The following is a 25,982-nucleotide window of genomic DNA, read 5'->3' as shown; positions in this document are numbered from 1 at the left end:
GCCAGGCAGAACAGCAGTTAGTACGCCCATGGTGGGCTTTACTAGCTTCCACACCGTGTTTGGTGCCTTCTTAACTTCAGGATGAGGAATTAAAGTTTTTTACCCAGCAGGTAGTGATTGCCGTTTGCGGGGTTTTTTTTGGAGCAAAAATCTAACTTGGGATATGAGTATTCCAAATCAGTATTGAAGTGGGGAAGGCATCACAGATGAAGAGCTCTTTACCAAAATCTAGTAGTAGCATAAAATGACCACATACCAAAGTTGATGCTGCTCCTGCCAGTACAGATCAAGGCTGGCCTTAAGTGCATACTGGTTTTGAGCATTTCCTTTGCTGATTTTCTTTTCAAGGCGACATACGATAAGGGTATGTGTGTTGTGGACATGAGCCATTCTCACATCCTATTGAGTTAAAGGAGCTAATGTCCAAAAGAGATAATATATTTCCCTTCCGTGAGTGATTAGCAACTGCTTTCCCATAAATGTGTATCAGTGTCTCAGTGAAAGGCAGATATGTTGCAGGGYGAACAGAATGAGGAGCCGTCCTGTCTTATGGAGTAAATTAAGTGTGAATATGAATCTGTCTGTGCTTTTCAGCAGTTGTTAACCATTTGTAAAATGTCAAGAAGGCCTTTCTCCAAAACTCTGAAACAGATTTGTGCTCAGTAGGAGTGTTCTTTGTCTTCTAGGGGACAATACCTATTTAAAAATAAGCCTCCTGATGGGACTGCACCACCCAACTCCTTCTACAGAGCACTTTACCCCAAAATTATACAGGACATAGAGGTAAGAAACATCTGTGTGTTTTTTTTTAATCTCCCTGACTTATTCAGGCTAAAATTTTGAAATTGGTTCTGTTAAATATGCCATGTTTGTATTTGTCCAGAGTTTGTAAATCTTGGATACATACACAAGATCCTAGGGCTTTGTCACTCATTCAGACAGAGGATGAGTTGGATTGCTCAGTCAGCTACTTGAAAATGCAGTCACAGGTGCTTTCTCAAACAAAAATAATGAGGAAGACAGTTSCATACTTTATTTTTATTTCTCTTTTTTTTCCTTTGTGTTTCCTCAAGACAATAGAGTCAAACTGGCGATGTGGAAGGCACAGTTTACAGAGAATCCACTGCCGAAGTGAGACAAGCAAAGGAGTTTACTGTTTACAATACGATGACCAGAAGATAGTAAGTGGCCTACGAGACAACACTATCAAGGTGAGAATTTTTCAGAATGCCATACTCAGTAACGTATATTGTTTACTCCCTAATTAATACTACGTTCTAATTCAGTGACACCTGCCAAGACTCTGGTTAAATGACTTTGCCAAAAATGATTTCTTCCCAGTATGTAACTTAGTCTTTTCCTTCTGCCACCTCATGCCTGAGCAGCGCGTGTGCCTGTTGTGTGTGGCAAGAGAGCTTACCAAGCAGACTGTGCTGCTGGAGTTTCTGTCCATCTGTAATTACAGGCCATGTAATTACTGTGCCCCAATGAGAAAGATAAAACCAATGTACATAATAAAGGCAGAAGTATCAAAGTTTTTAATGTATTGCACTAAAGAGCCCATGGAAGACTACAAAGACTGGCCCATGCCACTAAAGAAGTTCTAGCTGCAATATAGGTGGTGGATTGTAATAACAAAACAGAACAACTGACCAGTAAGTACTTATTATGTGATGAAAACCTTACTTAGCAACTGGTTTTGAATGTTTGCCATCCTAGATCTGGGATAAGAATACATTGGAATGCAAACGAATTCTCACCGGCCACACAGGTTCTGTCCTGTGCCTCCAGTATGATGAACGGGTGATTATTACTGGATCTTCAGACTCAACTGTCAGGTATGTGCCCTTCAGTCTGAGCTTTCTGTTTGCCTTTCCCAAGCCCGGCCTTGTTAGCTGCTGAAATGATCTGTAACTACGTGCTGTTCAGTCAGTTCCATGAAGTGGAGCAGCACCTTTGTTGAGGAGCACACTGTTCTTGTTTATCAGATGTCCACGCAAGTGGCTGTCCAGGAGAAATGAGAAATTAAAGGTCAGTCAAGCTCAAGGTGATTTAGGAAGACCATTTTGTTTCACCCCAATTTGCATGTTTGGATCCTGCCTAAGCCCGAGGATAACTTGTAAAAAAATGGGTTGAATTTCTGAAAACAAATTTGAAGATTTAGTTACCTGTTTTCCCTTAATTTTAACCAAGAATGAGTGAATAGATCTCCTGTGGCTTTAAATTCAGTTTCAGCATGATTCATCTTCCCATTCAGTCTTTCTGCGCTCTGGTAGGCTCTGGTAGGACACCTCAGTCACGACTTGAGGTGCTTATTTTCACTTTGCAGATACGAAGTTCATTAGACGTATGAACTTCTGGGGATTCTAATATCTGCAATGTATATACAGCCATATTTGAATTAGTGAGTTGCAATATGAACCTGGAGATGATGGAGCAAACGCTTCTTCCCTGTGCTGTTATATGTCCTCCTGTTGTCAGAATACAAAAAACACCCATGCAGTGAAGTTGGGGGCAGCACAGAGCTGTGTCAGTTGGCCTCTTCTGAAGCTCTTAGCATGTGTTCCTGCTATGCTTGTGTCAAGGCTACCTGTTAGGCTAGTGACCATTAAATTCAGCCCCTTACATGTGCTGCATGCAGTCATGTGGTGCCAATTCCTATAATTAGTAGGAATCCAGAATTTAGGCAACACCACCTATCTGGAGATCCAGCCCTGCGTTAGTCAGTATGGGCCCTGCACTGTGCTAAACACAGATTGTAAAAGGAGAGGCTGCTCTCCATAACAAGCACTTTAATTTTCCACACCAGACCAGGCAGGCCAAATTGCAGACTGGCCGCTTGCCCAGAAATACTTTGGTTCCTACTGTATCTATAAATGTTTGCGCAGACTCCAAAGGCACAAGGGATTCATCACTTTTATCCTTCTTGGGTCTCTCCAGGAAGAGGGGCTTTATCCAATAGACAGTACAGATGGGTTCTTAATGCTTCCCAGATCTCAGGGATGCACTTGTCCAGGGAAGGCAGTAGGTCTTGATCTTCTGTTCAGTTTGGCAACCCTGTCTGCAAATTGCTTGTATGCTAATAGCTCGGGTCATTAGTCTGTGGGCTTTTTTTCCTTTGCATTCTGTAATTGGCAGCATACTCTTCTTTCATTTGAAGTACAGAAGTTTCAGCATCTCTGCATTAGACAATAAGACTTCAGGAAGCTTTCTCCCATCTTGCCTTTTCTCCCTATTTACCTTATTAGCAGAAGAAAGCTTGCATGATGTCTGTTTTGTCTGCTAATAGGGGTTTTTCTGCCCCCACTGTAGGTGGAATATTACTGTGATAACACCAAAAGAAATGTTTTTATGGAGGATTAATAAGTTTGCAAACAGGTGCCCAAAATAACATATTTAAGACTTAAAATCTCCAAGTCACAGAAGTTCTGTATTGAACTCCACTGTAACATTTTTTCATCTAAAGTTARCTGTTCATCTAACAGTTCATTCCAATAATACTAATTTGTCAGAAAACCTCTTTCTTAATTTGGGTATTCAGTACATTCCTAAAATGTAGTCGTGTACCTGAAGTGTTGCTGAGTGAATTCACTGTGCAACTTTGTGCAATTGCTTATGTTTGTCAGAGAAGTATTATCTTATCTTCTGCCTCTGTATAAATTATCCTCTGTGTTGATAGTGCTGTGAGAGAGGTCAAAAGTCTGAATCTGCTTCTGAACTTGCCTCTTACCAGGTCATGTTTAAGTGCCCCTAGACTGGAAATGGAGTGTGTGTTAGGCTTAGATAATGGGGAACTTGCCTCATTATCGGTCTTTAGGTCTGTCCATCCCATACCTTCCCTCAGCACTAAATTCTCTTAATTAGAGTGCTTTTCCTGGCTGAGTTGTTTTTATGATGTTAACTGCATTGCAGGGTTTTTGGCTGCTGGACTGTCTCCACATACCCATAATCAACAGTTTTATGTAATAGATCTTGTAATGAAATATTTAGCTGATTTAGATATAACTTGTGTTTTTTGCTTCTCTAATATTACTAGAGAGTTGATTACCTCCCTGAGCCACTCTTCTCTGCAGAAAGAGAGATACTGACTGCTTTTTAACCCCTTTCACCTCCGTTTTGATGCTTGCACCTGCAGGGTGTGGGATGTGAACGCGGGCGAGATGCTGAACACGCTGATCCACCACTGCGAAGCAGTGCTGCACCTCCGCTTCAACAACGGCATGATGGTGACATGTTCCAAGGACCGCTCCATTGCCGTGTGGGACATGGCTTCGCCCACGGACATCACCCTCAGGAGGGTGCTAGTAGGGCACCGAGCCGCTGTCAACGTAGTGGACTTTGATGACAAGTACATCGTATCAGCATCAGGCGACAGAACTATAAAGGTGAGGTGGTTCAGAGGCTTTTTTATTTACAGCATTGGGAATTTAATAACTAAGAACAATGACCAGATAGAGAAGACAGCTGTTATTACACAGACCTTTCTTTAAAAGTAGTGTCTTTCCTGCTGCTCATTTCCACTCATTCTTCCTCTCTTGAGCTCACATAGCTTGTTTAGAAAGCTGTGTGGCACATCCGATACAGGTACCAATGCAGTTGAAAAAGGACTGGTATTTTTTCTGTGTTCTTTTTCAGCTGGACTAGTTCTATAATTTATTTCAGCATCAGTCACACAAATAGTTGTCAGAGGGCTGCATGAGGGGCAAAAGCAAAGGTGAGTGGATAGGAATCACTTAGATGTTGCTGCTGGAATCCTAATCTGTAACATTAAAACTCGGAAAAATCTGGTTCCTATATATGTTAAATCACAGTCTGAGGGTGTTAAAACCTAATTCTGGAAGCTATAAATGGCAAGAAATGGCAAAAGCTTTCTATGTACAGCAACCCAGGCTGCCAACAGCAGCAGGCTGTAGCCACAAGTTACTGAAAGAGTAATTTTCCCAATCTCAATGATAGTATTTCCAATTACAAAAATTCCGGATGCGCCTATATATCTCCCATATAGCAGCTTTTGTTAGTCTCTTCTTAATAATTTTGCCTGTGTGTGTTTTCCCCCACCTCTCCTGTGACAGGTATGGAACACGAGTACCTGCGAGTTTGTGCGCACCCTAAACGGGCACAAACGAGGCATCGCGTGTCTGCAGTACAGAGACAGGCTGGTCGTGAGCGGCTCGTCGGACAATACCATCAGGTGAGAGACACAGTGAGTTCTGTGCCAGCACGTTGTGCCTGCTTCCCTGGGCAGTGGGGGGCTTAGCTAACTGCAGTGGTCTGTCCCCTTGTCGTCGTTGAAATATGCTTCCTTTGGCGTAGAACGTTGGGAGCTACTGGGTAGAGATATTAGAAGCCTTTTTTACAGTGTTGTCTTCTATCCTCTGTATCTCAGGAGACCCATACTRATCAACGAGTTGCACTGCTCTGACAATTCTGGTGTATGAAAGAGCTGGCAAGGACCACTTTATGTGATGTCCTCTTGTGATATTTTAATTGGGCTATGTGTCTAGTTAAAGGGGTCAGATTTGCAGTAAGAGGCATTTAATCCTCTGCAGAAATCCTCCTGGGCTCTCGCCAAACTCCTCATGGTACTTGGCACCCGGTAAAGTTTGGAACAGCTGGTTTGGAGCATGAAGTTCAGTTTGCTCCCTTTTGCGCTTCTCCAGCTGCCCTGGTTGCAATCTGAGATTTAACTCCCTCTGATAGGAGATGGGATTTCTCCCTACAACCTGCAGCTGCTGACAGAGAGATGTCCCACTGTCACCTTTGCTAGGGGCAGACTCAAATAGTAATGTGAGTGATGTAGGGGAATGACTTCATCATGCAGGCAGGAAGAAGAACAGCTTCCCTTTTAGTCTTTACCATTGATTCAGAGAGCTCTGTGCCCTCTAATAAAGCTTGAAAGCTGGACAGCCTAAGCAGAAGAGCTTCTCATTCCAAGTTGAAAATCATTTCTCAGTGAAAATGATTCATCCTGCTATTTGCTTGTGCTCTTTTTTTGCAGCAAGCTGCCTCTCCCTGCTTTGGAGTGTGTAAGAAAATTATAGTCCTTTAGCTATCGCTAGGTTATTGTACCAGATTTTACTGTATGACTGTCTGAGATTGTGGCTGAGGAAGAAAAACAGATGGTCCAAGAGAGCTGGGACTTTCCTCTCTTAAATGAGGAGAATAGGCGTTACAGGCATTTTACAAGAATAACACAACTTACAATGAGAACTCCTGCACTTCAAATACTAAAAATATTGCTCTGCAATTTGGTCCCAGAATTAGAGTAATAAATAGTTAAATATTGCAGCACCTCGGGAAGATTTTAAAATATAGCTTGTAATATGAATAAAAGTAAATGTCAATATAGTAATAACACTAAAGAGGAATGTGATTACTTTTATGCTTACACTGGACAAAATCCCTAGTTGACAGATAAATTGTGCTAGAATTTCAGGAATGTTGGCAGTGAATCTTAATGGATGTCAGATTTCACAGCTTTGTGGGCAAGGCACAAAGCTTACCTGCTCACTCTTCTTTCAACCATTAGCAGAGGGCACATGTCAATGGAAGGGTGTTTAAAAAGGGGCAGATTATAATTCCTCTTCCTGGGTGGCCTGGTGTTCTGTATATTTGATTTTAATCTACTGTAAAATACCAGGTGCTGTGTTTTGGCTTTAGTAGAGGTTGCAGCCTAACATGGAATTTGAAGTTTGTCATTCTTCAGTTGCAGGGAAACTTTTTCTCCGAAAGGGAATGAGACTGTGTGATTTCCTGTTCTGTACCTGCAAATCCAAGGAGTGTTAGACTTAGCTGGAAAATTAAAATCATTTTTATTAAGAGAGACTCCATAAAAGGACATATATCTGCAGATAGACATCACTATAATATTGCTAATTTCCATCAGGTAAAAACTGACCTATGTAGTTTAATCAGGTTACTTAAATCCAACCATTTCAGTATCCTGGCCTCTAGGGGCAAAATTATTAAGTCAGAACACAAAAATCAAGAGAGTTAGACCTGATCATCCATCCTGGGTTCATTTACAAATGAGAGGTTGATTTGCATGTGTAATCATCCTCCAGTGTGTGCACGTCTAGGGGATCTGATGCTGGACTCTAGACAGCAGCTTTCTCTCTAGGTGATGGGCATTCAGACTGGCCCACATTCTGCGTGACTTCCAACTCTGACAGGACTGCACAAGAATTAAAGGGTGACATTATTGCAGACCTCCCTCTATTTCCAGGTATTTTCCCCAAGATATAGGAAGGAGGAGCTTGTAGTATCCTTGCCTGCATGTGCTTTCCAGTGATTTTTATAGTTAGTTAGTTYTTAAGCCTAAGAATAGTTCTCTTGTTATTTAGTTCTTTGACTGTTTAAAGAAGAAATAATTTGAGAAGATTATTAAGTCTGGGATGTGCCTTTGCCAGCCAAATCTGCTCGTCATAGAGCTGAAGATTTGGGATAAGCTGCTCTTGAGTTTTCCTTATCCCATTTGTGCGCRAAGGCCCATTCCCCACATGGCTAGGGACGTGATCATCTTTTCTAATCCCAGTTGGATTCAGGTGGAAACTCAAAACTGGTGATACAGGCCTGAATTATCACAGCCTTCCAAAGCTGTTGGCACACTTGGGATTGATGGCAAGAAGTGGAAACACATGGCATGGAAGTTCCTGGCATGTGATTGCGCTTTGAACCTTTCTGCACCAGTTCATTTCTGGCATTGCCCATCCTGTTGACAGTCCTTGGGACACTTAATGCTGCCTGACCAGCCGGAGTGCCTTTGGCAGACCTTTGCCACAGCATTGCTTGCTCTGACCTTGACTGTTCCTAATGTGGAAACTACTGGGATCTTCACARATTCCTGAAAGATCAACTTCAGTGATTGAGGAATCATCTCCTTGGCCTTAAATGTAGGTATAGGCAAATGTTTTCCGAGTCCTACAATGAAGAAGGAGATCTGTTCATTCCTCCATGCTCCAGAGGGAGAGCAGCTTGTTTTGGCAAGCTCAAGAAGTCATTATCCATTAGCCCTGAGCACACATTCATTGGATCTGGGTTATTCCCTGGGGGAGGATCTCAGGGATAAATATATGGGGACAATTTCTTYGTCTGTCTCTCTCTGAAGGAAAAGTGACCCGATCCATCAGCAGCTGTGCTGCTTTGAGATGAGTCACCCGGACAGATTCCATGAACCCCTTGTCCTCCTCACTACTGTGAACTCCATGTCAGTATGAACTCTTATTTAATAAACATTTAAGAATTTTTGTGACTGCATTCTTCTTTCAGCTGCATGTCATAGGATCACAGTAGCTACTGCTATTAAAAGATTACTGTTTGTCATGAACAGAGCACGTATCATCCAGAGGTGAAATACATACAGCCAATACATGTCAAAGACCTTCAGTTCTTAGAGGCAAATAATCCCTCTTTATCCATGATAATTGGGAGTTACGTCAAGAAACTGACAAAAGAACAGAAAGCAAATTGACTTACTTCATAACTGTTTCAAGCATTTCTTAAAGATTTGTCAGTGTAGTGTGCAAGGGTAAAAAATGATGTGTTTTAATTTATTCTCCATGGTAAAAATCCTTCATGAAGTCCAAAACTCTTGAGTTATTTACATTTGAGAGAATAACACATAGTTGGGACTCTTCCTGGAATGCTACGTCCAGTTTTTGGTGCCAGAATTTTTTAAGGCTGTTGGAGTATTAGAAACAGTTCAGCAGAGAGACACAGAAATTATCTGAGAGCAAGAATGCATTACAAAATCGTAAATTTAGAATGCCCAACGTTTTTGCTTCCACATAAGGTATCTTCATTACAGAGTAAACAGACCTTCAGTGGAAGAAATTGGTGGATAAAAAAAAAAAAAGGCTTGTAATTCTTGTTCCTGTCACCACTATATTGATGTCTAAATTTGTCTGACATTAGCTTCCAAATCAGAAATAGGCGAGTAGGGGTACAAAGATTGTTGTCTACCCTGTGAAGGCAATTTACCTACTGCAGCAAGATGCCAAGAGGATTGGTAAGTCTCCCTCTCCTACTATCTTCTAGTCAAGGCAGGATATTTTTATGAAAAATGGACTTCAGTAAAACAAAGTTATGAGGCTCACTACAATGATAACTGAGAGATATCCTGTAGCTTGTGTTACTAGATCAGTAGATACTAGACCCTTTTGGTTTTAAAATACTTGGATCTCTGAATCATTTCCCATGTGGTGCTATAACACAGAAGGGTCATGTTGAAAATCCATGCATCCAGCTTAACTGCAGGAAAAGGAATGATGAATGTCTTCTTTTTTTATTTTGTTGTTTCATCAAAAACGTTATTTCCAAGTTTCCATTCAGTACAAGAAAGGACCAAAACTTTCCTTGCAATAATCAGATGTTCAGAACTTTTCAGTACTTCTTCCTCATCTCTTCCAGGCTGTGGGATATCGAGTGTGGGGCGTGTTTACGAGTCCTGGAAGGCCACGAAGAGCTGGTGAGATGCATCCGCTTCGATAACAAGAGGATAGTCAGCGGGGCGTATGATGGGTGAGGCTGTCCTGCAGTGTGGATACCTTGAATCCTCCTGTCTCTTTTGTCTCCTGCTTTGCTAGACATTCCTTTTAAAGATTAGAGACCTTGCCARTCATATTGAGAGAGCCTTTCATGGCCAGTAAATAAGAAGCATGCTGCAAAGTACACTTATTTTCTTCCTTTGAAGTGAGTCCATATGGCTTAATATGTGTAGACCAGTTCCTTAGCTCATAAGAATATCTGGCAGACTCCTTATGAATTGTTTTCTATTTGAATTACTGGTAAGAACGACCTGTAGTTCTCTCCTTATGTTTTGGTTTTCTTTTTTGTGATGGATCAGAAATCTGTCCATAAGCAAAAAGTGAAACTGTTTTTTAGCAGATGCAGTGTATCTTTTTAACTGCACTTAGTTGCTTCGTGAGCATGTTTGCCTGTATCCCTTTTTTCCCATAGCTGGACATCAGGTCACGGTTAAGCTGTTTGTGGTTTGCTAACCACATCTTGTCAACACATGTTGTCTCATACAACAGTTTCCTGATTTTTGCTCTGTCTTGCCCTTTTGTGTTTTGCCTTTACAATTCCCCAATTTTTGATGCCTTTCTTAATATACTTCCAAGAAAGCCTCGGTAGAACTCTGTGTAGCTGAGTTTCTTAGCTATATTCCAGACCTCTGAGAATTTGTTTGCAGTGCAGGTAGCAATGTGTGGAATGTGGAAGAAAAGAATATTCCTAATCTTTCCTTCTGAAATGTTCAGCACTTGCTGATTCAGGGGAGGAGGTGTCTGAAATTTTCCATAAAAACCACCTACAACTGCTGCTGGCAACAAATTATTCTCGCCATTTCTCTGGTAAAGAGAAAGACCAATAATGGGTTAAGGAGGGAGTGAGTTTCTATTGGGAGAGTCAGATAAGTGCAGAGGTTGACACACAGGATTGCTTTCTAAAATATGTAGCACCTTCATTACACAAATGTTCACATTCTTTCTCAACTGTGATTTTGTCTTTTGGGCCATTCGCCTTTTTGCAGACTGTGCTAACCCTCCTGCATGTTCCTGTGTTAGTTATTGTCATCTGCTTTTACATGTTTTACTTTGTTTTAACTGCCCATTTTTTTTCTGCTATTAAGCTCTGTGAGCTTTATGAAGGAGAAATGCTAGAATCAGGTCTCAAGAGAAGAAAGATTTCTATAGTTTTCCATGAACTGGTGTATTAGCTGAGCTGTGCTAACAGTTACTTTTTTCACAGTAAACACTTGCTCTCTTTAACAGAGCTGTGGTGTTTGTCTATTTTTTCACTACTAGGAAAATTAAAGTGTGGGATCTGGTGGCTGCTTTGGACCCTCGAGCTCCAGCAGGGACCCTCTGCCTGCGAACCCTTGTGGTAAGAGTTTGTGGTAGGAGTGGTGGAGAGAACAGCAAAGCGTCCTTGATCAGGACTGCAAGATCTAGAAAAAAGATCCTGAGAAAACTGCAGGTTTACTGGAAAACAAGGGAGCTTGAAAGACCTGTCCAATATAGATTCCATAGGCAGTCACAGACTGTYGCTTCAGAGGGTCAGTTCTCTCTGCACAGTCATGTCACCCCTGCAGTATTTTGCATCAGTGCAGCGCTAAGGACTATCTTCAAGTAGATATATTAGTTTTTAGTACCATGAGGCATAGTGCGCATGTTTCCATGTGGATAGAGGGAGTAGTTAAATCTTTTTATTCCTCTTTTAGGTAGAGGAAGTTTTGCTTCTTTGGGAGTCCAACCTTTTTTTTTTTTTTTTAACCTTGCGGGATAATTAAAAATTAGAAGCAATGGAGGTTTCTTTCACTTCTGAAGTTTTGCTCCCTGGTTTTAAGCTCATAACTAAATCCATTATGAGACTTGTCCTTGCAATCCATTTGCCAATGGGTTTTCCTTTACCCATTTGTGCATCTAATGATGTAGTCCATGTTTTCTGAGTTGTTGGCATGAAATTTCCTGAAGAATGGTAGTACCTGCCAAATTTTGGAGGAACAAGAGCAAAAGYAACCCTGAAACTGCTTTTTAGTGTCTTTTGATGCCGAAGGAAAGAGAGGGTAATGACTGGAAGGAACAAACAGTGAAACTGCCTCCTGCTTAGACAGTGACTACACTGGCGTTGCTCTTATGCTGTCAGTTGTTGTTTAGTGCAGGTCTGCTGAAGGTGACCAAAATATCAGTGTGTGAGTGATATCATCATTCACAGTCATGCTTAGCAGTGGCTTTGTTAGAATGAAGTGGGAAGGTTGTGAGAAAAACTCCAGTGCAGCCAAGGCSGTGGGATGGTGCCTGTAAGTATCTCTGTATCCCAGTCACGCCTGACATTTGGGCTGTTGCTGTCCTGACCATACTCGCCCTGGAGATGAATGACCATTTTAGTCCAGTACCAAATTCAYGTGGAAAAAAACTACTGAAGTTTTTAGAAAATAACTATTTGGGCTGTGGTGGAGTCAGCATACATTAAACCTATTCCTGCTGTGGTGTGTCACTGTTGCCTTTGCTCTAAACCAACAACGTGCCGAGGCCGCCGGATTCTCTAACCATGGGGTTACCTCTCATCAGTGGAGCTGCTCTAGGTGACCTGCACACTCAGCGACCACCTGAATTGCCACTGTTGCTGCACATTCCCCTAATGTATTTTACTTCACATTTGGCACAGGCTGTGCAGGTTTAGAGTGACTCAACTGACAGGCAGTAGCTCATTAGGCCATGCTAACTCTTTTTCAATCTTGTATTTGGAGCATAAGCTGCAGAATAAGAGTCCGTGAGTGCCTTGGATGCCTGCAGGTACTGTGTTGAAAAACATTCCTGTTAGCCAAATAGAACTGCAGATAGTTTCGTGGCTGAAATCCARGAAAACCTTTTGTCACTGGCCACTCATTTGCAAACTGTGGCACAACTCTGTGCCYGTGAATACATATCCTGAGCGCCTACGACTTCAGCATGCTATTAGCTCCTGCTCCACTCTGAGACAAATGTKTGCTTAGTAACCTGTAGACTTAATTTAACTACTGTGATTTCCTCTGCATTTTCCAGCAGTGGACAGCCCAAGTGCCYCAACTAATTATATTATAAATCAGAAGCAGTGGGATGGAAACACTGTAGGAATCTCAACACATGGATACTCATAAATCCCTGTTTGATAGCAATGGAGAGGGGCAAAAGAGGAGGGGCAGAGCAGGCTCTTGTGGTGCTTTTAGGGCTTTTCATGTTTATGACAACAGGGTGTCCTTATACCCACATGCCCACGAATTTTTTTTCTTTTTTTCCCTCTCTGCTCTTGGCCTCCAAAATTAAACCTGGCTGCACAATGAACATCGTGAGTCTCCTGCTGCTCGTGTTCAATTTTCAAACAGTAGGAGGAAAGCGCGCGGATAACGAATGCTCCCCGCATGCCAGGTCCTCCCTGGTTTTGTCCTCCGTTAGATGAAAGAGCAGCTACGTGAGTCTGACAGCAGCTTTCCAGGCTCAGAATAAGCCCAGGGCACAGCTTCCCTTATCCACTCAAGAGTTCGGGTCCTTGCAGGCTGCACTTGTGATGTGCAGCCTGCTTATTGCCCCCACCGCAGTGGCAGCAAAGGGCAGGGGCGACGTGGAGCATTTATGGCAGCTTTCATTAGCCTGCAGTGACTGGGGAAAAAGAAGGGCTTTSAAAACAGGTTTTAGACATGCCCGGCTCTCTTAGTGCCTCTGTGAACAGGCCCTCAGTGGATCTGGCTGTTGTAGTGATAYTTTTTTAGCAGGGACTTCTTTACACTGCTGATAAATCATAGAAACTGGAACCCGAGATCCCTTTGGAATAGGATCCAGGAATAGTTAGAAGCCTATAAAATATTTTTAAGATAAATTCGCATGGTTTGGTTAGAAGATCAGGAAGGTTCCAGTGATTTAATTTTCTTAAAATTTATCTTAGAAATAGAACCTGACTTTGGTGTGTGTGTTTTCAGTTAATCTGAGGATTTAAAGATTCCCTTTAAAGCAGCTGTTGCTCCTGTTGCTCTCCTTGCTTGCCAAACTAAGCTTTGCTTTGGGAATCCTGTGCCATAAAATACAGGCAGCCCGTTTAGTAGTTAACTATTCTCTTGTATCTGAATGTTTGAAAAATAGTGTTTTCGGTATTACTAATATATATTTTCATTATTTAACCACACTTCTGTGCCTGACTTAAGGCCACTGGCACTATGTGAGCACCGCAGAGAAATACTTATTAATGGAAGAGATGGGGCCTGCCGCTTGCATGGCTTCCGTTCCCTTCTGGCTGAGGAGGAGACCACTGCCCCTCTCGCAGCAGGAGGCACTGAGGAAAACATGCCCAGCAGAAAAGGGATTTGCTCTGTGATATCTGGGATCTTGTGATTGCCTCCYGTTAATTACAGCCTGAACTCTTGCCAAGTCGTCATGCCACTTCCACTCAGCCTCGGAGCAGAATGCAAACCGCCTATAAAGAATGCCCTTTCTAGTTCATATTTTTAGAACTGCTTAAGAGGAATTATTACTGTGTCACTGGGCTTTACAACAGTCTCCGTAGTGTCCTCTGCTATTACACTCTTTCCTCTTCAGCAGTAGCGATGGTGCCAAGTCTTGAGTGCAAATTTCATCTCTTCCCTTTTAACCTACTGCACATGATAATGATGTGATTTCAGGGAAGAATTACGCAGTAGAGCAAGGAAGACAAAACAACAGCCTGAATCTGTTGTGGAGGGAGCTTGGTTTGTTCTTCACAGTGTGTTTATGGAGACTGAAGGGGTAATGGGATAGCTTCGTGCCAGCCAAGAACTCAGAAACGGCAAACTCTCTTCAGCACACTGAAGGAGGGCTTAGTTAGGCTACGTAGGTGGTGATGCACAATGAGTCTGCTGGGGTTTACTGGCTGAGAAATTAATTCAACCCTAAAACCAATTCCCAAGTTTGCCTTCCCTGCTCTATCCCAGCAGCCAGTAGGTGTGTGAAGTAACATACTGCGTCTCCTGCTTGCGTTTAGGAGCATTCTGGAAGAGTCTTTCGACTTCAGTTTGATGAGTTCCAGATCGTCAGCAGCTCGCATGATGATACCATCCTCATCTGGGATTTCCTCAACGACCCAGCTGCCCAAGCAGAATCCACTCGCTCCCCGTCCAGAACATACACCTACATCTCAAGATAAATAACACTACACTGTACCTCACACTTGCACAGGTAAAAATAAATACATCAATAAAAAGAGACTCAAAGGTGACACTGGATGTCATGCCAAGCATGCTGCTTGAATGGCTAGCTGGACCAGACAGTATTTCTCATCTTGGATGAGCAGTAATCGCAGTGTCCTTTAAGAGGATAGAGATGGTTTTGATGCCTTAGAACAGGGGCTTTATCCTAGAATTTGTGGCATGTGGTGCCTGCATTTTCCTGAAGAACCTCTCCTCYTCTGTCCATCACCATCAACAATTAAATCAGCTGTCACTGATGTCTAGAAAGAAGGAGGGTTTCTGCAGAGTGAGTAGAGCAGCTGCTGCCTAACAAGGGGATGCAGAYGGCCTGACCCTGGGCAGTTGTCACCAGGTAAGAGGACTTGCCAAGAAGCGTCAGCTTTGTGCCCTCCCTCTGAAGTGGTGACCATTCTTCTTGCTCTGCAGCAGCTGATTCAAGAGAACAGTTTGCCTAGACCTGAGGTACAAGCCCAGATAGACTAAATCGAGATGTGTCAATGTGCAAAATCATTTACTTATAAAGCCTGGCCCTCCTTCTCTCTACCTGCTACTGCATGTGTGTTAAATTGCTAATGCCAGAGCTTGGCTGGTCTGTCCATCACCTTTCCCTTTTGTATTGGCCAACACAGTGTGGGGAAGAGATTKTAGTTCTTATGCCTGACTCGAATGCAGAGTGGATTTGATATATGAGAGCAGTGGGCTGGGTGTGACTGTTCATTTTGGCGAGCACCGCCCCTGTTAACAGCTTGAGAGAAATGGCAGAAGGGCTGATTGACTTCTGCAAGAGGGGACAGTGACCATGCAAATGCTCTGGTACGGGGCACATCCTGGATTCTGTGCTTTTGATGGATAAGTGTAGGYCATGCCTACACTTGGAGYTGGCAGCCCAGCAATCTTCGTTTCCCTAAACGSTCTGGTCAATCAGGTGTTCTTTTAAATCTGTGAAARGTTTAGTACGAACAGGGTTTSTTTTGTTTTGTTCTGTTCTTTTTGTTTTGTTTTGTTTCCAGGACTCATTTAAGCTGCAGTATTTAAATTATCTGCCAATGCCAGGACAAAAGACCTATCCACGTAACCAATATTGCTGAAGAGAGAGGCTCTCAGACTTGTTTCTGGAACAAAGTTGGCATGCGGTTGATCTCAGACAGGGTCTACTCAGCGCGGCTGACTGCTAAAGTGCTGCTATATCAGAAGATGACTTTTATCTGACATGAACAATTAACGTTTTTAAACCTTCCCTTTTTTTCCCCTCTCCCCCATTTTCCCTTTCACTCCTCTTCCCTGTGCCCTCTTCCCTTCCAGACCCAGTCACAGATGTCCTATGAATATATTTAAGATGTTGCCAGAATGTCTTGCTTTGCTGTTAAGCGGAAGACTTATAGCCACAGTGCACCCTGCTGAGAGTCACTTCAGGGGTGGGAGGGTGGGTGGGGAGAAGGCTGCTACTTTCAGACTGAAATCAATATCCATTGCTGGGCCTTTATAAAAGCATTCAACTCTGAAGAGCAAGAGAAACACTTAAAACAGGCAGACCAGGGGTCCTCCTCCCTGCAGCTTTTGGCTGTTCTGACTGCAGAACTATTTTTTGTGGAGATAGGACCCTTGAAATTTGACTATTATGAGCCAAATCCATCTCTTTTTCCCTCCTGCCTGCTCTGCTAGCCCTTTAGAAGCTGGATGTGTATTGTAATCTCCCCTATCATCTGCTTGGCTGGGGAATGAAAATGAAAAGCTAAAGCCCCCTCTGCCAAAGTCCCAAGCATGATGGCCCGGGGTTGAGCTCCAGTCCCCATCCCAGTGTGAGCGTTGGCTGAGGGCAGTATTTCGCTAGGAACAGAGTGCTCTGTCCCAAGGACAATCTTCCTCCTGACATTGACCCTGGAGACAGCGTGTTGCTGATGACTTAGGAATCGTTGTGTATGTGGCATGAGGCCAGGGTGAGGAGGAGAGCTGGACATTACTCTCCTCTTCCCACCCGCTTTCCCCTCGGAGAGGCAGTAGCCCCGTGCTGGAAGCGGGAGCTGCTGAGAACCTTGCGGAGCTCTTGAGCCTTCCTGGCAGGAGTGGGGATGCTACCTGAGTAYTCTGGCCACGACAGCAAGATTTTGCTCGTATGCCCAGCGGTGGGACACTGGCCTCCACTGGTGGCAACTGCGTAACTGAATGTGGCCATGAGTGTGGCCAGTAAATTCAGCAGTAGCTCCAGGACGGTTCTACAGCATTTCTGTGGCTGTCCCTCCCAGAAAGCATTAGGAGGGAGAGCCCTTGGTGCACTTCCCTAATCTATGTGTGTGCTGCATTACAGTTGAGGGGCACAAGGCAATTAGTCCCTTTACTGATAGCTGGGCTGGGTCTTTGCTTTGCAGCTGAGGCTTTTGTGAGCTGACATAGTTGAGAAAAGTAGCCCCAAAGAGGAGGGGGAACAGTTCTGCATGTCTCCAAAGTAGACAAAGAGGTCTGGGAGAAAACAGCTGTTTCTACAGAACCAAAAAGAATTGCAGCAGGCCTGCGTTTGGATCAGAAAAGCCTGTTTAAATCAGACCCAGGTTATTCCAAGCTGAACCCACATTTTCACTGTGGGTCTTGAGTAACCTGCACTGCTTCAGTAGGGTGTTGCTGCAGTCCCACAGGCAGAAAGCAGGGCCCTTTGTCTCTGGGGCAGAGAAGCTTTAAACAGTTAGTAACACCTCCTAAATGGGAACTTGGCAGATGGGAAATTTTGTTTAGCCGTTCTCATCAACTCCACTTTGCTGCGGAAGCAGTTGCAGTGTTTCTGMGTGCTTGGGATGCAGTTTTTCCACCAGTGAAATTTTGCAAGGAGCTGAGCTGAGCGTCCCCAGAGAGCAGTGCAGAGGGTTTGAATCATTTTGGTGACAGCCAACACGGACAAAAGGCAGTGGAGTTAGGGAGGAAGGGGTAGCCAGTGCTTGCAGAGTAACCAGTACAGCTCTAAAAGCGCATGAGCAGCAGTGTTAAGCACCCAGCTGCCTGGATTTTCACTGAGGCAAGAAACTGCATCAGTGCTGAAGAGCAGCTCACAGCATGTGGTGACACTCCTGTTTTCAKGCTTTTTTGAACTACCGTTGTAGGAAGAGTCAAACATATTAAATCTCTTAAAGTACCACTGACAGCATAACCTGTGGCTGCAGAGTTCTTTAAGTTCTGGATTTCAGTCACAAGGTCATCGCAGTAATTACGGCCCTGCTTCCAGTCTAGGAAGGCTGATTGGGATTTCAGACAGTTAAGCATAGCACATATACTGCAGTCCCAAATCAAAACAGGCTGGAGAGTATAGAGAATCGAAGTTTACATCCCAAACTTCCCTGAACTCAAGTTATGAGTCTTAGATCCTCTAAGTTCCATTTTTACAAGGTCTGTAGTTTAGTCACCTGTAAGCAGCACACACAACCTTAGCTGCTGATTTAATAGTCATTTTCCATCTTTAGTTTGTCTCCTCTTCTGTCTTCTACCTTCAGATTATTGTAGAAAGCAGTGATCTATTCTCCCAGCCTCTGAAGGTGTGTAATATTTTAACTGCATCTTTGGGGCTGAAAGAATGCCTTTTTTTTTTTTAATGGCTAATTAGGAGAGTTTGGGAAAAATAAAAGACTAGTTGACCAAACAGAAACAACACCACCACTGCAGTTTGTTGTTGGTTGTCATAGCCCTGCTGCTCCATGCTGCTATTTTGCAACTTCTAAGCACTGTGGGGTACTAGAGTGGTACCCCAGTTTGAACTCTGCTGTATAGAGCTGTTTAAGGTACAATTTGCGAGCAACAGCTGAATTCCATGTGTAGCAAATGGCAAGAACAGTGTCACATTGTCAAGAGGGGACTGTGTCTGGGTACTTAAATACAGAACTGCTAAGTGGGGAGGGTTTCTGCCCCAGTTTCTCAGTTGTACACGTTTTCTGATAGCTGAGAAGGAAACTGAAGTTATCTGATCTAACTTAAACTTGAATCTGCCACAGCTTGACATTGGTTGGTGTTCATTGTGCACCCAGGGAGGAGTAATCTGGTAAGTAGATCTCCCAGTGTCAGAAGAAAGTGGCTTGTGTGTGAGTGTGAGTGTGCAAGAGTGCCTGTGAGAGAGAGGTTTTAGCACGAACCGAAGGGGTCATCCCTCAGCCAAGCCAGGTTGGAGTCTTTGCAGAGTTTGTAATGAACTAGAAGAGACAAAAACAAGGGGTGGAATTGTCTGTGGGCTTTAAGTGTTGCACATCACTCTGAAATGGAATGAAATGAGATGAAATCTCTGCTGCRTAGAGGTCCTTGCTTCTGCCACAAGTAGGACGCTCACACTGCCCTTCCCCCTTGGACTATGGGATCGAAAGTACTGGAGATGTGGGACTTACAGAGCAGGACAATCCATCGTGGCCGTTCCATCTCCTGCTTGTGACTCCTTTGGCAATGGGCACAGTTTTGCTGCAAATGTTTCTCATCCTCAGAGGAGTACAGCTTGCTTTAAAATATGCAAATAGAAAATGGCATGAAGGAATTTGCAGCGAGAGAATTTCTGCAGCTGTCTCTTCCGGAGCAGCTCCCTCTGCTCCCCGGTAACTTTCAGGGACAGACATGTTCTCTGTTGGAACAGAAGGATTTGGGTGACAAGTTTAGAAGTCTGTGATCATCAGAAATGCTGAATGCTTTAAACTCATTTCTAAACTGGAAGCTGACTTGGACCACCATGCTCTACCTACCCACTTCCTGCTCCAAAGGATCCTTTTACTTTTTTTTTTTCTTTTTTCTTTTCTTTTTTTTTCCTTTTGAACACTGAAAAAGCTGGAGAGTAACATGTCCATTTCCCAGGTATGGGTTTCCTGCTGCAGCCACTCAGTCCTTTCTCAGTCTGAGCAGAACTCCAGGCTTGGGTCTRAGGTTCTTGGCATCCCAACTCCAATGAGGAGTTGTTGATGTTCCACACATCYCCAGGTCGAGCTCTTTCCCTAATTCTCTTAGCTTCCTTTAATACCATTTAAGGTTTGCTTTTTGTGGCTAATGATTCCTAAACTGGCTTGTGAGGGAGCATTTGTGGTTGTCCCATGGTACAAGCGGCTCTTCCTAGGTAGGGAAGCTGATGAGATGGAGCAGCCAGTCTTCCTGCTGCAGACTGGCTCTTAACTGTGAGAGGAAAAGGAGGAGATAAGCCATATGGTTGAAAGCTAGGAGAGGAGGATGGGGATGGAGATGGATCTCTACAGAAGTGGGGACAATACTGAAAATAGCCTAGCTTGTGTACTTGGCTCAGAAGAAAGGAGATGTTCTGTGGAAACATTGAAGGGCATCAGGAGGTAATGGAGTCATGCCCCCAAGGGCTGAGCTCCTCAGCTGCTGCCCCCTTTTAGGTTGCACTGGGGCATGAGGAGAGAGGGAGAGTCTAAATTACACTGGCCAAGAGATGAATGAACTTTGCCAGGGTCTCCAAGTGGCATGCATGATGCATCTGACATGCTGAGCCTTGCCCTGCTGTTGTCCCCCCAGAAGCAATAAGCTCTAGGAGAGGGGAACGGCGAGTTACCAAGCTGTCCCCCAGAGGAGGTCTTCGTATGAAATCCCTCCTTCCTCCTGTCAGCACGTCCCTGCTGGCCCGATTGGCATGAGGGGCCCGCAGTCACTGTGTCCCCACTTCTGACACAGAGAATCCTTTGTCACAGAAGCACCCGGGCTCTCGGGTGCCTCCCTTCTCCCCAACCTCAGCGGCAGGTTGAGAAGAACGGTTGCCTGCCGAGGCTGAGCATTTGACTTCCCCTTCTTTGCCCCTCACCCTGTTTTTTTTTGGGTGTTTTTTTTTGTTTGTTTGTTTTATTTTTTAATGAGGTGTAGCCTTCTGGCTACTGGCAGATTCCCAAAGCTTCTCTCCCAGAGCCAGCCTTGACATACTGCCAGAATAAATCATCCTTTGTCTTGTCAGAAAGCGGTTCCCTTGACTTTCTGCTTGTTTTCAAAGACCATTGGTTTCCTCCCTTTGCCCAGTGGTTATCCCATGGAAGTTGTCACCCATGATTGATCCTCAGTGATGCTAAGGTGATCCTCTCAAAATTATGGGGATTTTGAGCAAAGATCTGTTAGCATGCTGCAACCAACTCCTAAAACAGGTCCTCTGCTTCAGCAGCTGATCCCCTAGAAAGTTGCTGTGATTTCTGCTCAGGCAGGAAACAGTGGCCAGAAAAATGAGCGTGAAACAGCAGCCCCCCACACGGAGCCCCGTGCCTCTGTTAGGAGTTACAGCCTTYACAAGCAGAGCGTGGTGATGTGTTAGTGCTGTAGCACGGGTTTGTGGAAGAGCCACRTCCCACTGCTGGGAAGGGTTGTCCCAAACAGTTTGCAGGGCTGGCGATTGAACTTGGAGCTGGCTGTGAAAACGTCYGGGTGCTCCGATGTGGGATTGTCCCGTTGGGGACATAGCTCTGCTTTTGGCTACTTTGTCCTTCACATGAAGCATCCCAGGGCCCATCCTAGCCACAGCTCTGAGGTGGCATAAAAATACTTYGGACATTGAGCTGATCTGATTTCTCCCAAGCATTTTACCCCACTGCCTTTCTCAGAGCTCTGTGCCTACCAAGCCAGCCTATGCTGCATCACTCCGACCTGCTCAGACTGAGAGGGATGTGGAAGTGCGAGAGGCGAGAAAGAACATGGTTTCTCCAGAGTTTTCTGTTTGTTACTGCTCTATTTGTTATCCGGATTCTTAAGTAACGAGTGCTTTGAATTTTGTGATTATGTTACGGTGATGTGTAGTTAACGTACTAATGTTCACTTGAGCTAGAATCATGGTAACAGTGTGTTTTTGTTTTTGTTTTTTTTTTTAACTGTTCAGAAAATAACTTAAATACAAATGTAAAGATGAAGCTGTGAATCTCTCCTGTTTTCCTTTGGGGCRAAGGACTTTGTGAAGCTGCAAAGCCGCGTGTTCGGTGCCTCCTGTGATGTGAGTGACATGTCTGGCATGGGTGCATGGTATACACGTCTGGTGCATACGTTAGGGTGCAGGGCATGGGCAATATCTGCAGCATGAACACGTTGACCTGCCGGGCAGCTTTGCCCCGCGTGCTGGGTAGATGCAGATCTACACGGTGCACGAAATGCACATTTTATGTGCGAATGCYGCATAAAAGCCTGCGCTGGCAGTCAGAAGCAGCACTTATTCCTAAAGCCGCAGCATACTTTTTAATTAAGAAACTCTCTATTCATGGCTGATGGCCTCTAGCTGGGACAAATGAGTCCGCCCTGTGTGGCAGAGAAGGGATGTGGCGGATAGGGAAGAGCTCCAACCATCCTGCCCATTAAAAGCGGGTGGCGGCGGGGGAGAGCCTGTAAGGACTTTGTGCTCTTCTGGAGCCCGTTGTGGCCTCCTGGTTGGAGAAGCACAAATCTGTTTTAGAAGCTAATCAGAATCCTGCTGCTCAATAATGAGTGAGTAATTGACACAGCTCAGCRCCGACGTGCACCACGACGGCCCCGCCGCCCGCCTTGGGTTTCAGCACCCGCACCCTTGCCCTCAAAACACCCCTCTTAAAAACGCCCCCTTTGATAGCGACCCGGGAGTGCTGCCATTGCCCTTAACAGGCCCTGTTTAAGACAAAAGCTGCCGCAGTTTTTAAGATCCAGCTCCTAGGGAGGTCAGAAAACAAACACACGCCGCGCTCCTGCCGGCTCTCTCCCTGCTGGCTCCATTCTTGGGAGCCAGCAGGGGACTGGAGATTGCGAAGCCTCCTGCTTTTCCCGAGCACGGGGAGCAGGATTCCTGCCACATCCAATCCCCGTCCCGCCTTGTGACGTGGCTCCCAGCCGCCAGACAGGGTCTGTGTTTTGGCAAGGGGGGCATTATTGAACCTTTGCTGCTCCCTCCGCGTTCGTTCCTCCCATGTGATAATAGATTTGGAAGAAGAATTGCACTGGCAGCCTTCATCCATCGCGTCGGATCGCTCTGGAGCGCAGGGTGCAGCTTGATTTAAGCAGCACGAGGCTGCCAGTGCATGCGAGTGAAACCACTTGCCTCTAACACTCATAGTCCCCACGTTCCTGCCTTCTTTCTGGGTTTCTCTGTTTACCCAGACAAGAATCACCCCCTTCTGTACAAAACAGGCTCTTTCCATGGGTTATTTCTTGCCATTTCTTAGGTATTCTCTTCTTGCCCCTGATGTTTAAAGACAATGATCAGAATATTTCTTTCCAAGTTTCCCAGGCCAGGGCAGTGCTCTATGGCAAGGAACAGGCTGGAAAACATCTCCCCACATCCCCATCCCCAACAGCAGGTCCAAGGCCTCCAGAGTTGACATGCTTATGTGTTTGAGGAAGAAAAGCAATCTCCAGTGTAAATTTCCACTGGAAAAGCGCAAACACCACGGCAGCCCATYGTAAATAGATTCGGTGCTTAATTACCCTTCCTGTTTAAAAATGTGTGCCTTATTTCCACTTCAAATGAAGGAGGAAAGTAATGTTCGCCATAGCTTCAAATTAACACCATCCCATCCGCCTACAGCTTTAAAAGAAGAATCCTCTGGTTTTGTATATTTGAAAGGCATATTTTCAAGTGAATAGTAAGCTCTTGCAGAGGGGAACGTTAACTGTTTTAGGCCTGCTATTCAAATTGATGTGATTTTTAACAAAAACACTCAGGGTGCATCCAGCAGCCGGATGGTGCTGGGCCCATCGTGTTGGCTTGAAGAGCGAAGGGATCGTGAGACTGAGGGAGGCTGCCAGAACGAGACCTGTGCAGATATTCGTGTTTCTCTTTTCCCGGTCCGAGGTCCTGTTCCCAGCTGGTCCTTGCTGGCGGGGATGGCTGTGAGGATGTGCAATGGATGGGGATGAGATGAGCCCTGTGAGGAGGCTCCGGGCAGCGTGTGTGTGAGCGCAAACTGCTTCCCTGGGCTCCAGGAGAGAGCTCTAATATACATGAATTACTTGTCCCGAGGGATGCTCCAGTTTCTCCCCGGAGTTATCTTCCCATCCTGAGCTCCRTCTCCAAAGCGCTTTAGCAGCCTGCACCTGACTGTCAGGAGCAGCCGTAAATCCCCCTCATCTGCCAGGGACCACTGCAGCTGGATAGGGAATGTGAACAAGGGAGCCCGGCTTGGAAAGGCCTCACCTACCCAAGTAATAGCCAAGGGCAGAGCAGGAGGGCTTTACCCAGGCTGTATGAACAGAGCGGTGTGTGGGTGCTTTGCAAAGGTGCTGCCGAGCAGACATCCGTCATAAATAGGTAGTATTTTTGTGAAAGAGAGTGCTGGGTGTTTTTCTGGACACTGCAGCTTGCAGAAATSCCAGGACCAGGCCTTGCAGAACCGGTGCTGGTTGCAGAAGCRCAAGTCCCTGGTTAACATTGTGTGGCTGATGTGTCCCCGTACTGACATCAATGGGCAAAGCAAGGAGGGCTCCTCAGAGGTGACAGCGAGATGGGGAGGCTGCTGGGCAGTGGTGTCCAGCCTGGGGACATTCCTGCTTTTCCCGGAGTGCGTGAGTGGCCTGGCCAGCACGTGGGCTCCATGGCTGCTCTGCAATGCAGCTTTCCATGTGCACCTCTTTGAGATGGCCCTTGCTTCCTCGTGGATCCTGCTGCCGTCCTGCACTATCCAGCGCTGGGCAACCCCCAAGAGGCAGCACTGAAGGCCACATCCTCACTGAGAGGTTTCCACCTCATCTTGGGAAAGGACATGGACTCTCCCACACATCCTCAGGCTGGACGGATCCTGCTCTGGCTGCGCCACGGGCAGCTGGGCAGGAGTGTCCTGTGGGATCCTGGCTGCAGGGGAAGAGGCGCCCAGATCAGCGGTGCCCAAGAGCCATCCCAGAGCAGTTGGGGCTGCCAGGAGCCCTGGGGAGCAGGATGGTGGGTTCGGGCCCCCGGCCGCCCCTTCTAAGCCTGGGAGCTGTTGCTGGCCGCAGCATCACGAGGTCCCGGTCCTCCCCATGGCCATGCGGCAAATTGCGCGCTCGCTGTTAGGCTGCTAATTAAAGGCACTTGATCAGCAGCGGGGGAGGCAGCTCCCGGCCGCGGCAGAATTGGATTCTTCGGAGCTGCCGTCTCTGCCCTCAGGGCCGTGCCCGGGGGGCGAAGGGCTGTGTGGGCCGGGCTGGGGGACGTGGGTCAGCAGCCTCTCTRCCCACAGCTGCTAACGGGGCTCGGGCTCCCGCTATTCCGGAGCCACCGGGCGCCTCTGCCCTCCACGAGGCCCCCAGACTCCTCCTCCTGCTCCGGCTGCTCGGGCCTCCAATGAGCCCAACAGGCACCCGGGCTGCCTTGATCCCACCCGCTGCCTTCCACATGGAACCGGGAGAAATGAGCCAGGCAGCCGGAGCAGCGCTGCCTTCCTCCGCCGCTCCTCTTCCTCGTGCGCCCAGCTCCGACCATGGGAGCGGGCAGCCCGGCCGGGCCGCCGCTGGGGTGAGCACCGTGGGGCAGGGGGCTCCCGGCGCGGGAGGGCTGCCCTGTCCCTGCTCCCCTCGTTCCTCTCGGGGCGTCCCTGGCTCCGCAGCCCAGGGGTTTAACTCCCTGCCCGGCCCCGGATTCCTGCTGGGATTAGCRGGGATTTGGCGTGTGTGAGCCGGGAGCTGTGGTGCTATGGATCCGGCTACTGTGCTCGGGGAGAGGGGCTGCAGTTCCCCCCGCCAGGCTCTTGGCCAGGGCTGATGTCCCTGGACCAGGGCCCATGGTGGCTGCTATGGGTCCACCCAAGCAGGGCGATCCCATCCCTTCTTCCCTCCGGCAGCGCCTCACCCTCCGGCTGCTCTCGGTCACGCTCCTGGTGTCCTTCGGCTCCTCCATGCTCTACGGCTACAGCCTGGCTGTGGTGAACGCGCCRGCAGCGGTACAAGGGGCCGGGGACGGGGGGAGGCTCCACTGCCCCAAACCTCGAGCCAAAACACTGGATTAGACCCAGTCCCCTGTGGAGAGCGGCCCGTGGGCATGGGAGGGACCTGGGTTGAGGTTTCCCTAAAAACCTGGTCGCTGCTGGGAGGCCTGGTGGTGGGAAACTCCTTCCAAGGGCATCCTCGAAAGCCTCTGSCCCGTCTCTGTGAGACGGAGCCCCGGGCTGCTGCTAACGCTGCCGTGGGGCTGCCCTGTCCCCGCCGGCGCCCCGCAGCCCATCAAGGCTTTCTACAACGCCACGTGGAGCCGGCGGCGCGGGCAGGGGCTGCCGCCCGGGCGCCTCACGCTGCTCTACGCGCTGACGGTGGCCGTGTTCGCGCTGGGCGGGCTGCTGGGCGCGCTGCTCGTGGGGCTGCTGCTCGCGCGCTACGGCAGGTAAGGGCGCCGGGGGTGGGCACGGCGCGGCGCCGGGGG

The 25,982-nt window shown here is 46.5% G+C and overlaps 2 protein-coding genes across 3 annotated transcripts in view; both read left to right on the top strand.

The window, feature by feature from the left end:
* Nucleotides 1-21,376, top strand: part of BTRC (beta-transducin repeat containing E3 ubiquitin protein ligase) — a 112,814-nt gene extending 91,438 nt beyond the window's left edge. The window contains exons 8-16 of one of the 2 annotated variants that reach the window (XM_026050515.1): nucleotides 687-783; nucleotides 1,074-1,211; nucleotides 1,720-1,838; nucleotides 4,136-4,385; nucleotides 5,073-5,191; nucleotides 9,409-9,519; nucleotides 10,806-10,884; nucleotides 14,491-14,658; nucleotides 15,797-21,376. In XM_026050515.1, coding sequence (XP_025906300.1) covers nucleotides 687-783; nucleotides 1,074-1,211; nucleotides 1,720-1,838; nucleotides 4,136-4,385; nucleotides 5,073-5,191; nucleotides 9,409-9,519; nucleotides 10,806-10,884; nucleotides 14,491-14,652 — 1,075 coding nt within the window. In that variant the 3' untranslated portion in view covers nucleotides 14,653-14,658; nucleotides 15,797-21,376. Of the gene's footprint in view, nucleotides 1-686; nucleotides 784-1,073; nucleotides 1,212-1,719; nucleotides 1,839-4,135; nucleotides 4,386-5,072; nucleotides 5,192-9,408; nucleotides 9,520-10,805; nucleotides 10,885-14,490; nucleotides 14,685-15,705 lie in introns of both variants that reach the window. The other variant, XM_026050514.1, reaches the window with a different exon arrangement.
* A 3,971-nt stretch (nucleotides 21,377-25,347) lies between these two features.
* The window catches only part of LOC112957105 (solute carrier family 2, facilitated glucose transporter member 9-like), a 3,760-nt gene continuing 3,125 nt past the window's right edge, over nucleotides 25,348-25,982 (top strand). Inside the window, 2 exon segments of the mRNA XM_026050674.1 lie at nucleotides 25,348-25,506; nucleotides 25,783-25,982. Of these exon segments, the coding sequence (XP_025906459.1) occupies nucleotides 25,348-25,506; nucleotides 25,783-25,982 (359 nt within the window).

The sequence above is a fragment of the Nothoprocta perdicaria genome, unplaced genomic scaffold, assembly GCF_003342845.1.
Source record: "Nothoprocta perdicaria isolate Ctin4 unplaced genomic scaffold, notPer1 scaffold_7, whole genome shotgun sequence".
Taxonomy (NCBI): Eukaryota; Metazoa; Chordata; class Aves; order Tinamiformes; family Tinamidae; genus Nothoprocta; species Nothoprocta perdicaria.
Note: the sequence above shows the minus strand (reverse complement) of the source record. Positions and strands in the feature narration are given on the sequence as shown.